This window comes from Oncorhynchus mykiss, chromosome 26 (genome assembly GCF_057628025.1).
Source record: "Oncorhynchus mykiss isolate SJ-2025 chromosome 26, ASM5762802v1, whole genome shotgun sequence".
Taxonomy (NCBI): Eukaryota; Metazoa; Chordata; class Actinopteri; order Salmoniformes; family Salmonidae; genus Oncorhynchus; species Oncorhynchus mykiss.
This window is the reverse complement of record NC_143047.1, coordinates 35,905,019-35,921,907: the sequence shown is the minus strand read 5'-3', so window position 1 is coordinate 35,921,907 and position 16,889 is coordinate 35,905,019. Positions and strand designations below refer to the sequence as shown.

The 16,889-nt window shown below is 47.3% G+C and overlaps 1 protein-coding gene across 4 annotated transcripts in view; it reads left to right on the top strand.

Moving 5' to 3' along the window:
• LOC110506903 (A disintegrin and metalloproteinase with thrombospondin motifs 17) overlaps positions 1-7,579 on the top strand; it is a 188,897-nt gene extending 181,318 nt beyond the window's left edge. For all 4 annotated transcript variants that reach the window (XM_090222882.1, XM_090222880.1, XM_090222881.1 and 1 more), the window contains 2 exons: positions 4,777-4,954; positions 5,288-7,579. In XM_090222882.1, coding sequence (XP_090079008.1) covers positions 4,777-4,954; positions 5,288-5,439 — 330 coding nt within the window. In that variant the 3' untranslated portion in view covers positions 5,440-7,579. The remainder of the gene's footprint in view (positions 1-4,776; positions 4,955-5,287) is intronic.
• Positions 7,580-16,889: the final 9,310 nt, after the last annotated feature.

Sequence of the window (16,889 nt, the reverse complement as noted above, 5' to 3'; positions counted from 1 at the left end):
GAGAAAGCTGGGGATGGAGATGGGAGAGAGCTGTGGATGGAGCTGGGAGAGAGCTGGGGATGGAGATGGGAGAGAGATGGAGATGGAGATGGGAGAGAGCTGGGGATGGAGCTGGGAGAGAGCTGGGGTTGGAGATGGGAGAGAGCTGGGGATGGAGCTGGGAGAGAGCTGGGGTTGGAGATGGGAGAGAGCTGGGAGAGAGCTGGGGATGGAGATGGGAGAGAGCTGGGAGAGAGCTGGGGATGGAGATGGGAGAGAGCTGTGGATTGAGCTGGGAGAGAGCTGGGGATGGAGATGGGAGAGAGCTGGAGATGGAGATGGGAGAGAGCTGGGGATGGAGCTGGGAGAGAGCTGGGGTTGGAGATGGGAGAGAGCTGGGGATGGAGCTGGGAGAGAGCTGGGGATGGAGATGGAAGAGAGCTGGGGATGGAGTTGGGAGAGAGCTGTGGATGGAGCTGGGAGAGAGCTGGGGATGGAGCTGGGAGAGGGCTTGGGATGGAGCTGGGAGAGAGCTGGGGATGGAGCTGGAGAGAGCTGGGGATGGAGATGGGAGAGAGCTGGGGATGGAGATGGGAGAGAGCTGGGGATGGAGCTGGGAGAGAGCTGGGGATGGAGCTGGGAGAGAGCTGGGGATGGAGCTGGGAGAGAGCTGGGGATTGAGATGGGAGAGAGCTGGGGATGGAGCTGGGAGAGAGCTGGGGATGGAGCTGGGAGAGTGCTGGGCATGGACATGGGAGAGAAATGGGGATGGAGATGGGAGAGAGCTGGGGATGGAGATGGGAGAGAGCTGGGGGAGAGCTGGGGATAGGGCTGGGAGAGAGCTGGGGATGGAGATGGGGGCTGGGGGAGATGGGGATGGGGCTGGGGGAGATGGGGCTGGGGAAGAAAGCTGGGAATGGTGGAGAGAGCTGGGGATGGGGCTGGGGGAGATGGGGCTGGGACAGAGCTGGGGATTGGCCTGGGGGAGATGGGGCTGGGAGAGAGCTGGGGATGGGGCTGGGGGAGATGGTGCTGGGGAAGAAAGCTGGGAATGGTGGAGAGACATTCTGACAGAGCATTTAGACATTCTGACAGAGCTCCTGCCGGAATTCCTTTAATCTTCCCAAGGTGTTCTTTTCCAGGTACACAACACCTGTGTGTTCCAAATGGCACCCTATTCCCTATATAGTGCACTACTTTTATTCAGGGCCCCATAGGGCTCTGTTCAAAAGTACTGCACTACTGTAAGTAACAGAGTGCTATTTGGGACGCAGACATTGACTACTGTTCCTCTACCTCCACATATTCTAACAGGCTTTTTAAAAGGGCTTTTAAATGAAAGCCACCCGACACTGACCTTTCCCTGTTAACACACCTAGTAGAGGAGCCTCTGATCGGACTGTCAGGTGTTCTGTAATGGAGCTGGGAGAGAGCTGGGAGAGAGCTGGGGATGGAGATGGGAGAGAGCTGGGGATGGAGCTGGGAGAGAGCTGGGGATGGAGATGGGAGAGAGCTGGGGATGGAGATGGGAGAGAGCTGGGGATGGAGCTGGGGATGGAACTGGGAGAGAGCTGGGAGAGAGCTGGGGATGGAGATGGGAGAGAGCTGGGGATGGAGATGGGAGAGAGCTGGGAGAGAGCTGGGGATGGAGATGGGAGAGAGCTGGGGATGGAGATGGGAGAGAGCTGGGGATGGAACTGGGAGAGAGCTGGGGATGGAGATGGGAGAGAGCTGGGGATGGAGATGGGAGAGAGCTGGGGATGGAGATGGGAGAGAGCTGGGAGAGAGCTGGGGATGGGGCTGGGGGAGATGGGGCTGGGAGAGAGCTGGGGGAGATGGGGCTGGGGAGATGGGGATGGGGCTGGGGGAGATGGGGATGGGGCTGGGGAAGAAGGCTGGGAATGGTGGAGAGAGCTGGGGATGGGACTTTCCACCATGCCACCCATTTTCTGTCTGGAAAGTTCTATGTCACGTACCTGATGAAAGGACGTTCAGGTTCCAGCGTCTTGGTCAGTTTCTCATTTTGGAAATCTAATAACAGGAAATAACTGTTGGCCGCTATTTAGTGCCGGGCTTATATCTGGTGTGTTGTTCTGACCCTGTGCTAATTGTGTTACTCCCCCCCACCCTCTAACCATCCTGAATGTATTACCTCATTTTCTCTCCTAATGAGGTTAAAGGGGAATTCTGAAATTTAAAACTAATGACTCAGGTAAGTGGTGGGGTGTCCATTGTTGTTGTTCTTTGAATCCCCGATTGCCCCTTTAAAGTCCTCAAATTACTCCTCCTGTCCCACTCCCCCAACGCTGGACAATAAACTGACCGGCTCTCCTCATCTCCTCCCACCACAATCAGACCATAAGTCTATTAGCATGTCTTAGAATATCATTCAGATAAGCTGCTGATTCAATTGTGGTGTTGTTGTGAGTTATGAGGAGGTCATGCCTCTAGGGATGTGGCTTTGATATTAGAGCTAGGATGCATCCCAAACGCCACCCTGTTCCCTTTATAGTGAACTACTTTTGACCAAAGCCTTATGGGCTCTATAGGGGATAGGGTTTCATTTGGGATACAGATAAAGTCTTATGGGAGTGTTGCTATGATCCTGTCCCCATCAGCTTGTCTCCTAATGATGTTTCAGATAATGTTCTCTCTGTCTCTTTGTTTGTGTTTTCATTTGTTTGTTTGTGTTTTAGCAGTGGTGTGTGTGTTTGTGTGTGTGTGTGTGTGTGTGTGTGTGTGTGTGTGTGTGTGTGTGTGTCTGTGTCTGTGTCTGTGTTTGGCAGTATGTGTGTGCTTTCCTCTGTGTGTGTGTGTGTCTCTCCAGGGCCTTACCTCATAGACTTATCTCATTGTGATCATGTTCATCAGCGATAATGAAAGCTTGGTGAAAAAACCTTCTGAGAATCATTCTAAGTACCGATAGAGATGTGGGATCATGATAATCGGATTGTTTTTGAGCAGTGTCAAGTCAACAAGTCCTTTGGTAGAACACCGGGCCGTTTACAATAGCTATTGAAATGGCTTCCACTAATTGCCTCTCTGTGAAGTGAATAGTAAATCCGCCTACTTGAATCGAGGACCTGGGAACCACTGTTGTTCAGAGTTAATCATTGGACGAGGCTATAGCTGTTGGCTGCCAAGGCACAGGCCTGTGTACAATGGGAATCCGTTGTCTGTTACCTCTGGTGTTTCCGAGCTTAGAATATCAAAGTCCTCTTTCTTTGGCCCCATTCCATGTTGGTTTCTCCTAGCCTCTACCTCCAGCTCCTACCTCCAGCCCCTACCTCCAGCTCCTTATTCTAGCCTCTTCTCCAAGCCCCTTACCTCCAGCTCCTACCTCCAGCCCCTACCTCCAGCTCCTACCTCCAGCCCCTTACCTCCAGCCAGCCCCTTACCTCCAGCTCCTACCTCCAGCCCCTTACCTCCAGCTCCTACCTCCAGCCCCTTACCTCCAGCTCCTACCTCCAGCCCCTACCTCCAGCCCCTACCTCCAGCCCCTACCTCCAGCTCCTTATTCTAGCCTCTTCTCCAAGCCCCTTATCTCCAGCCCCTATCTCCAGCTTCTTATTCTAGCCTCTTCTCCAAGCCCCTTATCTCCAGCCCCTATCTCCAGCTCCTTATTCTATCCTCTTCTCCAAGCCCCTTACCTCCAGCCCCTTCTCCAAGCCCCTTACCTCCAGCCCCCTCTCCAAGCCCCTTACCTCCAGCCCCTTCTCCGAGCCCTTTACCTCCAGCCCCTTCTCCAAGCCCTTTACCTCCAGCCCCTTCTCCAAGCCCCTTACCTCCAGCCCCTTCTCCAAGCCCTTTACCTCCACCCCCCTCTCCGAGCCCTTTACTTCCAGCCCCTTCTCCAAGCCCTTTACCTCCAGCCCCTTCTCCAAGCCCCTTACCTCCAAGCCCTTTTACTCCAGCCCCCTCTCCAAGCCCCTTACCTCCAGCCCCTTCTCCAAGCCCCTTATCTCCATCCCCCTCTCCATGCCCCTTACCTCCAGCCCCTTCTCCAAGCCCCTTACCTCCACCCCCCTCTCCAAGCCCCTTACCTCCAGCCCCTTCTCCAAGCCCCTTATCTCCAGCCCCCTCTCCAAGCCCCTTACCTCCAGCCCCTTTTCCAAGCCTCTTACCTCCAGTCCTTTCTCCAAGCCCCATACCTCTTCGTTCTTCACAGATCTGATTGGTTTGGGTAGGTCTAAGCTATATGGTGATGGCTCCATCCCTAAAAAGCCAAAGTGGTGGTCACACCTATACTGTTACTTAGACCTATCTAGTCCTTTCAGATCTGTGATCACTGAAGAGATAGGAGCTAGGGGAAGAGCCTGAGGACAGAGATGGATCTTAGCCTCAGAGCATATATTACTACTGAGACGAAGCACTCTGACAGGGTATTTAGGACTCGTAAATCAGTCTATTCAAACATAGAACACAGCCTCCATCTGTAATTAGGCCTGTTTGGGATTATTTTACCACTAGTAAATACCACACCACACCTTTATCTGTTATTCAGGTCTAGTCTCTTCTCACATTCAGTCATGAAGTGATTTGGCCCCCTATAAACAATGGATGTGTTTCCAATAGCACCATATTCCCTAAATTAAGCACTTCTTCTGACCAGGGTACATAGGGCTCCTATCATAGGGCAATTACCTAAAATGTGAGTGGTAAACATATTAGGAAGTGATTATGTCCTAAAAAGTCTAGGACATAGACATGGAAGACTGTTACAAATGGCTCTCAATGTCAAAATACTTCCTCTCGAGTTTGGAAGAGAAAGTAACTCAAGTGATTGGATCTTTCCAGTGCTCATCATCCTGTGGGAAGGGCCTGCAGTCCAGAGTGGTCCAATGTATGCACAGAGTGACAGGTCGCCACGGTAATGACTGCCCCATGGTGTTCAGACCACCCACCTACCGGCCCTGTCACCAGGAGGCCTGCAATGACAAAGTCAACGTCAACACCATCACCTCCCCCAGATTAGGTAACATAGTTTGTGTGTGTCCTTGTGTGTGTGTGTGTGTTTTTGAGAGAGAGAGCAAGAGAGCGACAGATAGAGAGAGAGAGACAGAAACAGACAGAGAAAGAGAGAGAGAGAGTGTGTGGTGTGTGTGTGTGTGTGTGTGTGTGTGTGTGTGTGTGTGTGTGTGTGTGTGTGTGTGTGTGTGTGTGTGTGTGTGTGTGTGTGTGTGTGTGTGTGTGTGTGTGTGTGTGTGTGTGTGTGTACATGTGTGTACATGTGTGTACATGTGTGTACATGTGTGTACTGTGTTTCTCTGTCTGTTGACGTGGCCCCTGTGCCCCTGTTCCTCTCCAGCTGCTCTGACCTACAAGTGCACAGGAGACCAGTGGACTGTGTACTGCCGTGTGATCCGAGAGAAGAACCTGTGCCAGGACATGAGATGGTACCAGCGCTGCTGCGACACCTGCAGAGACTTCTACGCCAACAAAACACCCCGCAAGAGTTAATGATGAAAGCACTCACACACATACTGTACACAGACAGACACACACTTCACCTAGGGCTACGACTTTAGATGCTTCTGTAACACTTGACTTAAAGCTTGCGGGTATAATGCTTTGTAAGTCGTTATAAGCATGAATGAGCCTTTATAATGTGTTATAATAAGGCTTATGATATGATATGTCTCTCTATGTATCAGCATGTTAACCGACTCAAAATGTCTGTTATTTAACCTGCTTGAGGAGATGATACTAAATATTGTAAGGGTCTCGTGGCAGGTCTTTATGCCGGCAGGCTTTAAGTAAAGAGTTACGGATGTTTCTACTGAATTATTCAGATTCTTATTATTAATTATAGGACATTCAATTTTGGAGAAAACAAGTGGAAATGAGTGCAGAGACCATTTCAAGTGGGATCATAAGCTTGCTGTTGTCATGAAGACTTGAAAACCTTCTGTAACTTGTTTTATTGCTGTAAACCAAAGCGAGGGACTTGGAAGTCTGGGGAGTCTCTCGGTGGGTAGCCTGTCGCATCAACGTTTGTTGTACAGTGTGATTTACCATTAGCGTTAACATATGTGATAACTCTTTATGTGGAAAGGTCATTGTTGTCAGATTGTCTATAGATGCTCAGTGAACTATCAGAACATGTCTGATCTTCTTCCCCGGGCCCTGAAGAAGTGGATGTGGATTAAGGCAGCCCCCCTCACCTCTCTGATTCAGAGGGGTTGGGTTAAATGCGGAAGACACATTTCAGTTGAATACATTCAGTTGAACAACTGACTAGGTATCCCCCTTTCCCTTACTTACATAGATAGAATGTATGTACATCACAGGAGGCTGGTGAGGGGAGGACTGCTCATAATAATGGCTGGAATGGAATGGTATCAAATGTTTGATGTGTTTGAAACCATTCCATTTATTCCGTTCCATCCGTTACTATGAGCCCATCCTTCCCAATTAAGGTGCCACCAGCCGCCTGTGACATACATACAGTACTTACACACACATACATTAGAAGACCTGTAAGGGCTTTGTTATTGCATGTTAACAGAGGTGCAGTTGACATGTAATACATCTAAATGGTAGTTGGTACGTAGTCTGAGCATGTAGATCTGTAGGGGACTATCCAGATAAAGTGGGCCTGTATATTCTCTTGTGTTTAGTTCAGCTGGCCCTGTATTCACCAAGCCACTGGCTGGCCACTCACTAGACTGGGCCAAGAGACCTGGCTCGTGTTCATTAGGCACCAGATGGACTGAAACAGGTAGGGACTACTTGAACTTGTTCAATAAGAAACGCTAATTTTCTTTTTTCCGCTGCAACGTTTGAAAACTTTTCCCATTGTGTGCTTTGATGAACATGACCCGGGTTTCTTCTCTTAGGGACAAACCGTAACTTGATGTCTTGAGATAACGTGAATTTCGCATTGACATCAATCCATAAGCTAAGTCTTGGTTACACATTTGGATCTCAAGTTAGGATTTGTCCCTTAGTTCCACGATAGATTATGTGTACTTACATTTTGTTGTTGTTTTTTGTTGATGTCATTGTCATTTTTTGGCGGTTGTTGTTATTTAAAACTAGTCAGGAGCCGTTGTAAGGTACTGTAGTTCTACATTGAAATGATCAAGCTAACGATAGGATAGGCCTGGTTCACTATTCCCTAGGCTCACCTGAAGGCCTTGGACAGCCCATGTAGCATCCGTCTCTCTCCTGAGGATCCAATGTAGGAGACAGTGCAGTGGTGGGGGTGTAATTTAAGAGAAGATTAGATGTATCTTAAGTTACTGTCGTCCTACAGTTAACCACATACAGTGTATTCAGTACTGTATATGTGAGTGGAATCCACAACCCAGTGTCATTAACAACTTGCTCCAACTACGCTCCATGAACCAACTGAGCAATCTGGGTGAAGCAGGTTGCAGCTATATTGTTAGGTTCAATGTAAAACACAAATCCCTGTATCATGTGTGTATCTGTTGTCCTCCCTTGGTGCTTGGTACATCGTCATGACGTAAACTAGTCTCTGGTTTTAAACTTCACACTTACTCCAAACCAGGTGTTTGTTAACATTTCCATACATCATGAAACTTGAAATTGGTTTTAACTATTAAACAGTAATTCAAACACAATGTGAGGCTTACACCGATTTCAACAGCTTGTCCTTATGCATGAGTGTGGCAAACGTAGACGTCACAAACATCTACATGTAAACATTAATGGAGGCAGCGTTATGTTTGCTACAAAATGATGGTGCAGTAGATAACTGACTGTAAATAATGTACAGTTAGTTATCACAGACATTCTTTATCCATAAATGACGAAGTGTCTCCAGTTGTGTTCCCGTTTTACAGATTATGACTTAAAGGGGTAATCTCCAGTTGTGTTCCCGTTTTACAGATTATGATTTAAAGGGGTAATCTCCAGTTGTGTTCACGTTTTACAGATTATGATTTAAAGGGGTAATCTGCAGTTGTGTTCCCGTTTTACAGATTATGATTTAAAGGGGTAATCTGCAGTTGTGTTCCCGTTTTACAGATTATGATTTAAAGGGGTAATCTGCAGTTGTGTTCCCGTTTTACAGATTATGATTTAAAGGGGTAATCTGCAGTTGTGTTCACGTTTTACAGATTATGATTTAAAGGGGTAATCTCCAGTTGTGTTCACGTTTTACAGATTATGATTTAAAGGGGTAATCTCCAGTTGTGTTCCCGTTTTACAGATTATGATTTAAAGGGGTAATCTGCAGTTGCTACATACATTTTTTGATTTATAAATGAGCTCAGGTCAACTGTCTTCCCCATCAGAACCCCAAATGCTTGTTTTACATGTAAACAAACACTATGAAGCCTTAAAACATGGTTAAAACTATCAGCTTCATATCATGGATGGTCAGTCCTTGCATCCATAGCTCGGTCTATGAATTTGATAGTGGTTACATTTCTCCAGACTTTTTTGATTGTTTAAACTGCTGATTGACGCTTTCCAAGTGTATTACGTAACATTCAGCACTGTAGTGTATATCTTTGGCACTGGCCTAGTTCTCCTGGTTCTTGGAGTTGGCTGAAGCAGAAACAGATCTAGAGTTACCCCCAGGTAGAGACCCTGTCCCTCAGGTAGAGATCCTGTCCCCCAGGTAGAGACCCTGTCCCCCAGTTAGAGACCCTGTCCCCCAGGTAGAGACACTGACCCCCAGGTCAGGAAGACCCCAGGCAGAGACCTTGGCCCCCAGGTCAGGAAGCCCCCAGGCAGAGACCTTGGCCCCCAGGCAGAGCCCCCAGTATTGGGATAAGAGCTGATATGGGCCCAGGTCAAAACAGAGAAAACAAACAGCCCAGCTCTCAAAACTCCTGAGTCCCACATTTCCAACCCTTCAGAGCAGAAACCATTAATCAATCAAACAATCTAACATGGTACTGTTTACCTATGTGTTCAGAACACGTAGGACAGAGGACCACCCTGGCGGTACCGTGTGTGTGTGTTTGCATGCGTGTGTGTAATCGATGATTGTCTCCGTGGTACGCGCCGTCAGTGGGGAGATCTTCATTGAAAAGGTCACACTGTTCACACTTTGAAGACAGACTTGCAAAGAAAACATCCCGGTTAAAGACATGCTCCGGTACTTTGGTGAATAAGAAAGTATTTTGTAACCCTCCCCCTTTGGACTGGATGTGTCAATGTGTAGTTCATACATGCATAATCTATGAGCAGAATTACTGTCTTGCCTCAATTAGCCAGAAATTCCTAGTTTGAAGCTGTGCCAAGCCATTTTCCTTACATTTCCCCCCTCGTGGGCCAGCCTCCTAGCAATTTGAGTTCTAGCCAATAAGCTTCAGCCCTTTGAGTGACAGCTAGCAAGAGGCTTGCCTAGTTATTCAATGAGGTTGGAGGGTGGGCCCAACGGCTCAGTGGACGAGAGAGAGAGCGAGAGAGAGAGAGAAAGAGAGAGGGGCCCATCACACAATAAATACTCATACAAAACCACAGTTACACATCAATTAAAAACACAACTCCAATTCCTCATCCACAGTAACTAAACACAACAGCCTCTGAATACCCCATATACTCAAAAACAGATCAATATTGTTGACAAGTTTATAATAGGCAAGCTCAACCCTTAGTCTCGCTGCCAACATTCCCTCCAGCATTCCCACCACATCCACAGACCCCTGTCCCCGAATACTGTTCTTTCGGGTCTCCATATCGCTAATTTTGCTGCCCCTAACACAAAATTAAGCAACACAACTACACCCTTTTGAATGAACCTCTACTTTGGCCCAAATATATACAGTTGGGAAGAGAAAACCTCTCCCAACGTTGAGAACCAATCAGTGATCAGTTCAATCACCCCGACCAACCTGGGACACAGTAAAAACAGATGTGCCAGAGATTCAGACTCAGCACAGAATGGACACCCCTCCCCAACAGTAGGGTCCAGGTGTACCAGATGCATGTTGGTGGCTATGGCTCCATGTATTATCCTCCATTGGAGGACAGCTGTGCTCTTATCAATAGGCAGTTTGTATAATGATCGCCAACAGCCTTTTGGAGAGGCACCTGGAGCAAGCACACCCGCCCACCTCGTCGATTTTACCCCTTCCAGGGAAGAGGCATGGCAGCACTAACAATCAGTGCAGGGAACACATAATCCAGACCCTCCTTCCACCGATCAGAATTGGAAGTGTCAGTCACATACTGCAGAAGAAGCACTGGCAAGGAGTCGCATACCTCAGCGACGACCTTCCTCAGTAGGCGAGATGATCGGATCCCCGCTCTTTCTCCCAGCTCCTCCAACGATCTGCTCCTGCTCCGCATCAGATGACCCAGCTTGGTACACCCCACGCCTAACAGGCATGAACGTAGGCTAGCTGAACCCAAAACACTGGACTGGATGGCAGTGTTGTGAAAAAGAGGCTCTTCAAAAAGCCACATCCCTGGTGGCGTGCCAGCTTTACAGGACTTGACAAGGACTCTCCAAGCCTGCATAACAGACTCATAAAATGGAGTCAGGCCAGACAAATCACTCCCCTCCAGCTTTCAGAGGAAAATGTGCTTGTCTAAGCCCAAACAGCCCAGTATCCTCATCAATGTGTAGGCTGTTTCGACCCAGCTAAAACCGTCTCTGTACAACAAACTCTGGGCTGCTTGAAGCCGGAAAGCCATGATTCTAGAGGAAATGTCCACCAGGCCTTGCCCACCCTCGTGCAGTGGCAGGTACAGGGTGCAGCTTTAATCCAGTGTTGTCCAGACCAGAAGAAATTGACAAGGGACCTCTGAAGTTCTTGTATCAGACCCTTTGGTGGCTGCAAAATCATTAGTCTGTGCCACAGGTTAGAGGCAGCAAGATTATTAGCTACCAGTACCCTTCCCCTATAAGACAGCTGGGGCAGCACCCATTTTCATCTTGACAGTCTGGCACACACCTTCTCCACTACACCCTCCCAGTTATTTTTCTGAAAGACATCGGAGCCTAGAAAAACCCCCAAAGTCTTCATCCCATCTCTGCCCCACTGAAGTCCCCCTGGTAACCGTGGAGCGGACAACGTCTGAAGCTGACCTTCCCACAGCGCTTCACCCAATTGACTCTAGCTGAGGAGGCCCCCTCAAACACCTTTAGAGCGTTTGAGAGAACCTTAACATCCTCAGCCCCTGTAATAAAAACTGTCAGGTCATCTGCATACGCAGACAGTGCGATCATGGGACCCTTCATTACTCCCGGCACAGAGAAATCAGTAAGCTTCGCTCTTAAAAAACAAAGCATTGGTTCAATCGCGAGACTATATAACTGCCCTGAAATGGATGGGGCAACTCAAACCACCCACCTTCACCATACACGAGGCCCCAGCATGCAGTAAATTCATCCAAGACAAAATTCATCTCCCTTTTCGGGCAAGCATGTCGCTTATGGCCAACATCCCCACACTCAAAACACCGTTGACTACCCGTACTAGCATAAGCCATATACAGTCTGTTGTCATACTTATCTTTAAACGATGACTCCAAAGTCTGCTCCGGTGAGTCCAAAAACATAAACACCTGTCGCCGAAATGACATTACCTGTTTCAACGCCGGGTGTTTGCAACCCAACGGGACAACCTTAATTGAACTGGCGAACTTCCCAAAGCGCAATAACTCGCGCTCCAATAGCTCATTGGGAATAAACGGCGGTACATTTGAAATCATTACCCTTGTTGACAGAGAAAAAGGCGGCGTAACTTGAATAAACATTCCTTTAATAAGTACGACATGCTCAACCATACGATCAACAAGACACTCTTCTTTAAGAAGTACACCATGTTCAACCATACGATCAACAAGACACTCTTCTTTAAGAAGTACACCATGCTCAACCATCCGATCAACAAGACACTCTTCTTTAAGAAGTACACCATGCTCAACCATACGATCAACAAGACACTCTTCTTTAAGAAGTACACCATGATCAACCATACGATCTACAAGACACTCTTCTTTAAGAATTACACCATGCTCAACCATACGATCAACAAGACACTCTTCTTTAAGAAGTACACCATGCTCAACCATCCGATCAACAAGACACTCTTCTTTAAGAAGTACACCATGCTCAACCATACGATCAACAAGACGCTCTTCTTTAAGAAGTACCATACGATCAACAAGACACTCTTCTTCAAGAAGTACACCATGCTCAACCATCCGATCAACAAGACACTCTTCTTTAAGAAGTACACCATGCTCAACCATACGATCTACAAGACACTCTTCTTTAAGAAATACACCATGCTCAACCATCCGATCTACCAGACACTCTTCTTTAAGAAGTACACCATGCTCAACCATACGATCTACAAGACACTCTTCTTTAAGAAGTACACCATGCTCAACCATCCGATCAACAAGACACTCTTCTTTAAGAAGTACACCATGCTCAACCATACGATCAACAAGACGCTCTTCTTTAAGAAGTACCATACGATCAACAAGACACTCTTCTTCAAGAAGTACACCATGCTCAACCATCCGATCAACAAGACACTCTTCTTTAAGAAGTACACCATGCTCAACCATACGATCTACAAGACACTCTTCTTTAAGAAATACACCATGCTCAACCATCCGATCTACCAGACACTCTTCTTTAAGAAGTACACCATGCTCAACCATACGATCTACAAGACACTCTTCTTTAAGAAGTACACCATGCTCAACCATCCGATCTACAAGACACTCTTCTTTAAGAAGTACACCATGCTCAACCATACGATCTACAAGACACTCTTCTTTAAGAAATACACCATGCTCAACCATACGATCTACAAGACACTCTTCTTTAAGAAGTACGCCATGCTCAACCATACGATCTACAAGACACTCTTCTTTAAGAAATACCACAATACCACAGCTTTATTAATCCGGGATGCATAAGCAACGTTCTCATATCCTACCTTCTCTCCTACGGCGACCAGAAACTCCTCCACAGTGACAGTAGCTTCAGTAACACACCTAAAGCCGTGCCGAAGTGACAGGGACGGCGTCCCCATTCGGGCTGCCATCCCCATTCGGGCTGCCATCCCCATTCGGGCTGCCATCCCCATTCGGGCTGCCATCCCCATTCGGGCTGCCTTCCCCATTCGGGCTGCCATCCCCATTCGGGCTGCCATCCCCATTCAGGCTGCCATCCCCATTCAGGCTGCCATCCCCATTCAGGCTGCCATCCCCATTCAGGCTGCCATCCCCATTCGGGCTGCCATCCCCATTCGGGCTGCCATCCCCATTCGGGCTGCCATCCCCATTCAGGCTGCCATCCCCATTCGGGCTGCCATCCCCATTCGGGCTGCCATCCCCATTCGGGCTGCCATCCCCATTCGGGCTGCCATCCCCATTCGGGCTGCCATCCCCATTCGGGCTGCCATCCCCATTCAGGCTGCCATCCCCATTCAGGCTGCCATCCCCATTCAGGCTTCCATCCCCATTCGGGCATCCCAGGGACGGCGTCCCCATTCGGGCTGCCATCCCCATTCGGGCTGCCATCCCCATTCGGGCTGCCATCCCCATTCAGGCTGCCATCCCCATTCAGGCTGCCATCCCCATTCAGGCCAAAATCAGGGTAATTTCCACACGAAAAACAAATACTTAATTATACCACAACAAAAATAATAACCTTAATCAGGCACAGAAGAAAACCAAAAAAAGCCACCAAGAAATAGAAAACCGAAAGAAAGTTGTGAATATCTAACTCTCCACAGCACACGCACTCCTTCGCTCATACAATTCCCAGCATGCACCAAACACTCCCAGCATGAAGAGAGAGAGAGAGAGAGTGAGAGTGAGAGAGAGAGAGAGAGAGAAATGACTTAGTACACAATTTTCAGGGACCACTTATGGCTCGTGATTGCTACTTTAGGAACTACTAGCTAAAAAGTATACATAACTACTGGAGAATCTCTTTAAACAGCTGAGATCGGCCCATAGAGTTAGACAGGTGGCACATATTTGCATCGTTGCCATAATGGCTTCTGTGACTGAAAAAGCCCACCAAGTTGATGACTTCAAAAGGTGTAACTCCTCAATGGTGATGTCCATGCTAAAATAGGATTTAAGGCAAGTGGGCCCTCTATAAAACTCTATGGCCTGGCCTGCAATTGAATGATACTGGTTACGGATAGAGGGGCCGAGGCATGTGGGTCTTGTTTCAACTCTGGTACCTACAGGTAGAATATGATACCATTCCAACTTATGCCTAGACCCTGTGGTTGTGGCTATGGAGACCCTGTGGTTGTGGCTACGGAGACCCTGTGGTTGTGGCTACGGAGACCCTGTGGTTGTGTCTATGGAGACCCTGTGGTTGTGGCTATGGAGACCCTGTGGTTGTGGCTATGGAGACCCTGTGGTTGTGGCTACGGAGACCCTGTGGTTGTGGCTATGGAGACCCTGTGGTTGTGGCTACGGAGACCCTGTGGTTGTGTCTACGGAGACCCTGTGGTTGTGGCTATGGAGACCCTGTGGTTGTGGCTACGGAGACCCTGTGGTTGTGGCTATGGAGACCCTGTGGTTGTGTCTAGAGAGACCCTGTGGTTGTGGCTATGGAGACCCTGTGGTTGTGGCTATGGAGACCCTGTGGTTGTGGCTACGGAGACCCTGTGGTTGTGGCTATGGAGACCCTGTGGTTGTGTCTATGGAGACCCTGTGGTTGTGGCTACGGAGACCCTGTGGTTGTGTCTATGGAGACCCTGTGGTTGTGGCTATGGAGACCCTGTGGTTGTGTCTAGAGAGACCCTGTGGTTGTGGCTATGGAGACCCTGTGGTTGTGGCTATGGAGACCCTGTGGTTGTGTCTATGGAGACCCTGTGGTTGTGGCTAGAGAGACCCTGTGGTTGTGGCTATGGAGACCCTGTGGTTGTGGCTAGAGAGACTGTGAATATACCATACAGGTGCAGTGGGGATGACACTTGTTAAAAAGGAGGCTTGACCTCAAGTGTGGGATCACAGTTCAAAGTTCTGACCCCTTTCCGTTGGTGTGTTTGTGTTGAATAGAGGCCTCAGTCCTGGCTCTCCAGACAGCCTATGGGGTTTGAATGGTGCTAACTTACAACATAATTCACTACTGTGGAATCCAGCTTTGATTCACGTTCTCTGTATTGTATGTTTCTGTTGTTGTTGTTGTTTTCCCATATGTAATTGTAGATTAACATTTTGTTGGGGTGATTATTTAATACAAAAAAGTAGCTGCTTTTTTATGAGTAATTGTTGCAACCTGCTTCAACTGCTATGTTACTGACATAGTGCAAATACGCTTCAATATTCCTGTACTGTACGTTATTGTAGTTGCACATATGTTTGGTACATAAACTGCCACTACATGTATTTTATGGTGCTGATTCAGTTTAAAATAGGTTTTGAACTGTTAATACTTAAATAAATGAATGTGTTGTTTTACAGGGATTTAACCATTTGACTTGTTTTGTTCATGTGCCTTATAGTCATTCTATACCTGTACTGTTATACAGTGATACTCCAAGATTCACAGACAAATGTGACCTTAACAGAAATCTGACTACAAATCTGAATGATTGGAAATATATGTATTTTTAAAGTCTACTGTAAGTTGATTGGTTTTATTTGTGACATAATAAAATGTGATTTTACATGGAGACTAATACGATGTTTCTGAAATGGATTTTCTTCTCCTCTTTTGTTGTGTTGTTAAAACCGCTGACTTTAGAAACAGTTGAAATGGGTTCATCAGAACCAACCAGCTTCAGCAGAATTCAATGAGCGAGAGTTGGCTGAAGTGTTGAATGAGAAAGGCAGCTTCAGCAGAATTCAATGAGAGAGTTGGCTGAAGTGTTGAATGAGAAAGGCAGCTTCAGCAGAATTCAATGAGAGAGAGTTGGCTGAAGTGTTGAATGAGAAAGGCAGCTTCAGCAAAATTCAATGAGAGAGCGTTGGCTGAAGTGTTGAATGAGAAAGGCAGCTTCAGCAGAATTCAATGAGAGAGTGTTGGCTGAAGTGTTGAATGAGAAAGGCAGCTTCAGCAGAATTCAATGAGAGAGTGTTGGCTGAAGTGTTGAATGAGAAAGGCAGCTTCAGCAGAATTCAATGAGAGAGCGTTGGCTGAAGTGTTGAATGAGAAAGGCAGCTTCAGCAGAATTCAATGAGAGAGCGTTGGCTGAAGTGTTGAATGAGAAAGGCAGCTTCAGCAGAATTCAATGAGAGAGTGTTGGCTGAAGTGTTGAATGAGAAAGGCAGCTTCAGCAGAATTCAATGAGAGAGTGTTGGCTTAAGTGTTGAATGAGAAAGGCAGCTTCAGCAGAATTCAATGAGAGAGAGTTGGCTGAAGTGTTGAATGAGAAAGGCAGCTTCAGCAGAATTCAATGAGAGAGCGTTGGCTGAAGTGTTGAATGAGAAAGGCAGCTTCAGCAGAATTCAATGAGAGAGCGTTGGCTTAAGTGTTGAATGAGAAAGGCAGCTTCAGCAGAATTCAAGGAGAGAGAGTTGGCTGAAGTGTTGAATGAGAAAGGCAGCTTCAGAAGAATTCTATGAGAACATTGGAAGAGTTTATAATAAGAAAGCTTCAACAGAATTGTAGACATGGAAGCTTCACCGGATTTGATCAGAATTATACGAGACAATGTTGGCAGAATTCCATAATGAGAAAGCTTCAACAGAATTGTAGACTTAAAAAGTTCAGCAAAGTTCTATGAGAGAACATTGGCAAAATTTTCGAACAAGAGAGCTTCAGCAGAATTCTAGAATGGGTACGCTTTAGCGTAGAATGAAAAAGCAACAGCAGAGTTCTAAAAACAAAGAAGTTGTGGCAGAATTTTAGGAAAGGAGCATCAACAGACTTTTAGTATGATCACGCCTCGATATTCTGTCTGACAGCCGTACATATCTACTGCTCACTTCATGTATAGCACTAAATGAGAATGTCGGTTCTACTCATTCTAACTCTATACTATGGCTATCTG